Here is a 6,000-nt window from a genome sequence, read left to right on the forward strand (position 1 = left end):
AGAATTCTCTGGCTTTCCTCTCAGTTTCAGAGTGATCTACATTAATTTTTCAATTTTAAGTGAAACAAGAGAGGGACGGCATGGGAGCTCAGTGGTTAGCACTGCTGCCTCACAGCACCAGGGACCCGGATTCAATTCCACTTCGGGTGACTGTGTGGATTTTGCACATTGTCCCCATGTCAGCATGGGTTTTCTCTGGGTGCTCCAGTTTCCTCCCACAGTCCAAAGATTTAAAGGTTTGATTTGGTGGTGAGTCTGGGTGGGATGCTCTTTGGAGGCTCGGTGTGGACTTGTTCAGCCGAATGGCCTGTTTCCACACCATGGGAACTCTATGAGCTGTAAAACATCAGTTAGGGACACACAACATTGTCAGTTAACCAAAACTTGAAAACCAACTGGTCCTGGGATTTGTCACTCCCTTTGATCATTAGTTTCTCATTACTGCTGTTTTCCCAAGTTTTCTTAATCATAACACCAATTCAACACATGCAATTTCCTGATTTTCACTGTCAAAATCACAATACAGGGGAACCTCAATTATTCCTGAATATCAATTATCCTGATATCGGATTATCCAAAGGGGAAAGTCAAGGTCTTGATAGAAACATTACGTCAAAGAGCTGTTTCAACCTGACTGTGTCTTTTGTTTACAGGTACAATGATTAAAAACAAACTCCGCTCACTGAAATACTGCCGAGAACAGTCCTGGACAATCCAGGCACTGTTTCTAAATCACTGACTCTCACCCTCTCTCTCAACCCCCCAACCCACCACACATTTCCTGGAGTTCTACATAAGAGTGAACCGTAACCAACCCCCAATCTCTCCAACATTGTCCTGTACAGGACAAAAGGTGGAACTTGTCAAAAGGTTGTGCGCACGCACTTATGTGCGCTGTTTGAAGACTTACCACACAAAGGCAGCAGCAGTCATATTGTTGCCGTACAGCCCGGTTGCCCCGGGATTTTGCGGTGGGCAAGAACAACATGGGTCGGCCAGGGGGTGGGGCTGGGGTTGGGAGCAAGCGGGGTCTCGTGCTCATTATGCTTTTGCCTAGTGTCCCGAACAGAAGCAGACTTCACGTAAAACTCAGAGCCCCAGAGGAAATCAATTAATTACCCGAACGAAATAGTGCCACCCATCTCATACGGATAATCGAGGTTCCTCTTTAGTCAGTTCAAATGGCTCACATTATAACCACATTAGGGAAATAAGAAGCAAAGTTAACCTTGTTGCCCTCTTTTTCACACTCCTCATTATCTACTTTGACACCCCTCACTACTTTTCACATTATTTCCACTCGCCAGTGTGTTATTTTTCGCTACATTTATGCTTTTTTATATTCTCTATTTCTTCAATTGTATGTATCCATTTTGGTTAGCAGAGCTACTGCTTCTTAGGGTTTGGTTGCGTATCACAACAGATTTGCTTCCGAATATCTCACTTGTCATTTTATCCAGTTCACAAGGGAAACTGTCTGGCCACGCTAAAATCTGGAAACTTAGTGCTGATTTTACATTCTTCCCTTTCTAAAACCATGTTGAACTCAATCACATCATGATCACGATTAGATAAATATCAATCGTTTACTAAATTATTGCTCACTTCTTGTTTGCTCTAGGACATACTGCTATAGCAAACAATCCCAAGCACAGGAAAGTCTCTACCTTTCCAATACGTGCTACTGTTTGTTGCTTATCTAAATACAGTTAACTGTTATTATCTAGCACTTGAGACTAAAAGTGTGCTGATTGATCAAATATTCTGGATAATCAAGATGTCCACATTATCGATGGAAAAATACACTAAGTCATGGAAACTTAATGCAGGGGGTGTATAAATCACTGTTTTAATTTATTTAAAGACACAACTCAAATAATAATGCAACTTTGCCTTAAATATATAAAACTTACCAGAGAGCCTTCTCACTTGCACTACTTAGACATTGTGGAAAATTGTGGTATTTGATGAGAAATTGGCTAAAAAATTGAATTAAACAGTTGATATTTCATGTGGTCTTTTGTATTCAACAAGTATGTTTACACTGGGGTAAATAAAACTATAATAAATAGTCAGAATATTACAGTAATCTTCACAGTGTTTGACGTATATAACTTTTGCCAGTTTATCAGAAGTGTCAGCACATAAGGTACTGTTAAAAAAAACCTTATTCTAAGCACACTGTCTTTGTCTAATCTCTACCTACTCAAGCAACCTCTTCCACTATTGGTACTGTAGATGATTTCCTATAGTGTGGAATCTTTTTCAATATCTTAATTCTGTCAATTAAATTGCCAATGCCTGCTCGTGTCTCATGTATTCCCTTTAATCGCCAAAGTGATTTAAGTAAAGTTTATGCCACAAACGAGCTAGAAAATAAGCAATCCCAACAAGAGAGAATCTAAACAACTGCATCTGACATTCAATTACATTACAATCTTCAAAATTCCCATTAGCAACATTCTGGGGCTTACCATTGACAAACTGAATACACCATAAATATTATGGCGACAAAAGCAAATCTGAGACTGGGAATTCTGAAGGGAGCAACCCATCTCCTAACTCCCCAGTGGCTGTCCACCATCCATGAGGCACAAGTAATAGGTACCTGAAAGACAGCTGCTCCAACAACATTCAAGAATCACAATATCAGGGCACAGCATGCTCAACTGATCATCACCTGCTCAATCCACCACTTTAAAAAGGTTCAGAACCCCAAGTATAGACTCATCAGAACCGCAGTGTTTACTAACTGCAAGAGGCACCACTGCAACTTGCACTACCACATTCCATTCTATCTTAGCTGGAAATACTCAGATGAACTGGTCATTAATGCAGTTTGTGAGAGTTTGCTGTGTGCAAATGGACTGCCACATTTCCTACACTATACAATAGTAACTACATTTTGAAGTGCTTAATTGGTTGTAAGGCACTTTGGAATGTTCAGTAATTATACAAAGTGCATATAAATTCAGCAGGTTGTCCCTTTTCAAGATATGGACTATCTTAATTTGTTCCTCCAATGACTGCAGTGTTAAAATCCTGGTTCTAGCAGTTATCTGGGTGTAACTCCACGCAATGGCCAGCAATAGCTCTAGGAAGCTGACTCACCACCACTTTCTTGAGCAATCACAGTTGGGAATCTCAGACTTTATCAGCAATGCTTTTATTCCAAGAGCCAGTTAAAATTTTATTCTTCAACAAATGTTTACTCATTTTCTTCTATGGTTGCCTGTAGATCTTCTAATCTGGTATATTTAACTTCCAATTCTGACCATCCTGTAGTCACAATACTGCAATGATTACTATTACCATATTCACAAAGTCTCTGCTATTAATTTATCAAATTGTAATAGCGATAGGTTATGACATTCATGGCCACTCTATCAAAAAACATCAAGACTGGTTCAATGAGAATAACCAGGAGCTACTAAATTACAAACACAAAGCAATTCTGAGCTCTAAGTACAACCAAAACTAATAGGAGAGAAAGCAGCTCTACAAACAATAAACACAATGCATTTTAAAAAAAGGTGGTGAATGGCAAGTCTGTAGGAAATCCAGCAACTGACACTCACAGTATGTGGATTCTTCAGTTAAGACCTACTGTAACCCAAGCACCCCATACCTTGGTGCAGATGAAATTACCACCAAGATACTAAAATAGAAGTAATCATGCACAAAAACTTGTACTTCAGAGAAGCTTCTCTGAAAAAAAAATGCAATATCCCAACTGACTTGTGGAAATCTCAAGCCCAAGACCAATCGAACTGGAAAAGAAACTAAGATGCCAATTGTTGCAACCATCTCAGATAGGTCGAGACAAATGCAAACATTAGAAGCTACATACACCACTTATGGCAAGGTGTGCAGATAGTTCAGATTGTTTAGTCATTGCAGCATTCACAACACCAGAAGAAAGTCATCAATGGTCCTTAAGGACTGCCTGAGAAGATTTACTGTGCTTAACTATGCAATGTCAGCAAAATTGTTCAGCCCTCTGTTCTTTCATACAAGCCATTTAAAAGGATCGTGAGAAGCCAAGGTTGCTGGACCATTCATCTTGGAGTCACAATGCAGATTCAGTCTATTAACAGGAGCAACTGACATGATCTTCACAACAAAACAAATTCTGCCATGTATCTCTACTCAGTGCCCCCCCTCCTAACCAACTCCCATTTTCATTTAATAGATAATTTCAACTTCCATGTGCACCCACAAATGGGGTACTTTCAAATGAAGTCAAAATTACAACTTTATCTCAAAATAACCCAGTGTCTGTGGAAAGCTCTGGAGCATCAGGGTAAATGTCAAAGCCACTACAGAATGATTAGAGGAGGCCGTTCAGCCCTCTGCATTTCTAGATACAACATAGGGCCACTGCTGTAAAGTCCTGGATTACAGCAAAATTCTGATATTAAATTAAGTTAGTGACACCTTAGTTAACTATTACCTTTCTCAATTAGATATATTCAGATACCCACCGGGCTTAATCGAACCACTTCGGGGTGCTCCACGTAGAAGTTTTTCTCAAATTTAGGCAACTCGTCCAGGTCCCACTTCTTCTTCCTCAAGCGTTCTCCGGGCTGTCCAAATTTTTTCCCAAGGGAAGGACCCCCACGGCTCGGCCCTCCACCAAACCGTGGGCCATTGCTATGAAAGGAGGTTGAGTGTTAGTCAGAAATAGGTGTAACTGCAGGTCAGAGGGCAGTCTGCATTTGAAGCCCACATCCGACGTGACATTTATTTTATTATGAGTACAGTTGGTAAATACTTTGGGCCACCCTGAGTAATGTCATATAAACCATTTTTAAAAAATATTGCCAAGGTGTAAGATCCTGAAAGGGGCTTGAAAAGATGTGATGTACAGGGATTGGAGGACTCAGGGAGATCAGGCATGGTTATGTTTCTGACAATAAAATGGCTGAACCAAAAGCAGACAGTAATGGAGAGACACAGTACAGTAAGACTGCCCCCTCATTGGACACGGTCAGTGACGTTAGCTAACAGGAAGGCGGGGCTGGTCCTAGAGTCACACTGATTGGACAGACCATCTGTCACACAAGACCCTTTGGGCCCACAAACAGACACCAAGACCACCCAATCAAATGTGGAGAAAACATGTACCGACCAATAAGCGCGCAGTACCTTCGGAAGGCGGGACCGAATCTCAATCCGACCGGCGTGAAGCGAACCTCCATCTCCATTCCCGGACCCCTCCACTTCCAACCCCGACGCCCTCATTCCCGCCCCCCCATCTCCCAGTCATACGGAATCCTCCATTTTATTCTCCCCCACCACGGCACAGAGTCATAACCACCTCCCCCTCCCTGACGCACAGCCCCGGAAGCATCGCACCTAAATCCTTACCCGGTCACGCAGACCCTCCCGGACTCATCCCACCCCCCACTCCCGGGACTCAGAGTCCCCTCATACCCTGAGGAACAGCACACAACCCCAGACTCTCTGCGCCCCGCTCAACAGAGGGTCGGTCAGAGCCCCCGGAACATCACCGATCCCAAACCCCAGGTCTCTCAGAAACCCGGAGCTGCCAAACGGCTAGGGTCGGATGCTTCCTCGCCATAGATCGCGGCTCACGCAACCCCGGCAAAGCCACGATTCACCGCCTGGCCTGGGAGGGGCAACGGGCCTGGAAAAAACAGGCCTGGCCGAAGTGCGAGGCCTTTTCCTTGACAAACCGGTCCTTGTGAATTGCTTCCTTTCACCCGGCACGTTAAGTATGCGGTCCCGGTCAGCCTCTTACCTCCCTCGGTCTCTACCGCGGTCACGGTCTCCACCGAATCCTCTCATTTTCGTTCGGTTCTCGGCGTCGGCGAACAAAGAAAAGCCGCAGTGCCTGCGATAGGATCAACAGCAAGCTGCCGGAAGAGCCGTCCCTCCCGCCGGATGCTGCTTGGGAACAGCCGCCTCCCGCCGGATCTCGGTCGTGAACAGCCGTGCTCTACCTCCTGCTGACTCCCGAAGCAGACACCCCTCCGA

The 6,000-nt window shown here is 43.7% G+C and overlaps 1 protein-coding gene across 3 annotated transcripts in view; it reads right to left on the reverse strand.

Annotated features, from left to right (window-relative positions):
* Nucleotides 1-6,000, reverse strand: part of LOC140489163 (probable ATP-dependent RNA helicase DDX17) — a 38,748-nt gene extending 32,748 nt beyond the window's left edge. For 2 of the 3 annotated variants that reach the window (XR_011963107.1, XM_072588396.1), the window contains exons 1-2: nucleotides 5,765-6,000; nucleotides 4,485-4,653 (exon numbers count right to left, since the gene is read on the reverse strand). Coding sequence is in view for 2 of the 3 variants with exons in the window: in XM_072588396.1 (XP_072444497.1) it covers nucleotides 4,485-4,653; nucleotides 5,765-5,811 (216 nt within the window). In the remaining variant the exon portion in view is untranslated. The remainder of the gene's footprint in view (nucleotides 1-4,484; nucleotides 4,654-5,764) is intronic. The other variant, XM_072588395.1, reaches the window with a different exon arrangement.

The sequence above is a fragment of the Chiloscyllium punctatum genome, chromosome 18, assembly GCF_047496795.1.
Source record: "Chiloscyllium punctatum isolate Juve2018m chromosome 18, sChiPun1.3, whole genome shotgun sequence".
Classification (NCBI taxonomy): Eukaryota; Metazoa; Chordata; class Chondrichthyes; order Orectolobiformes; family Hemiscylliidae; genus Chiloscyllium; species Chiloscyllium punctatum.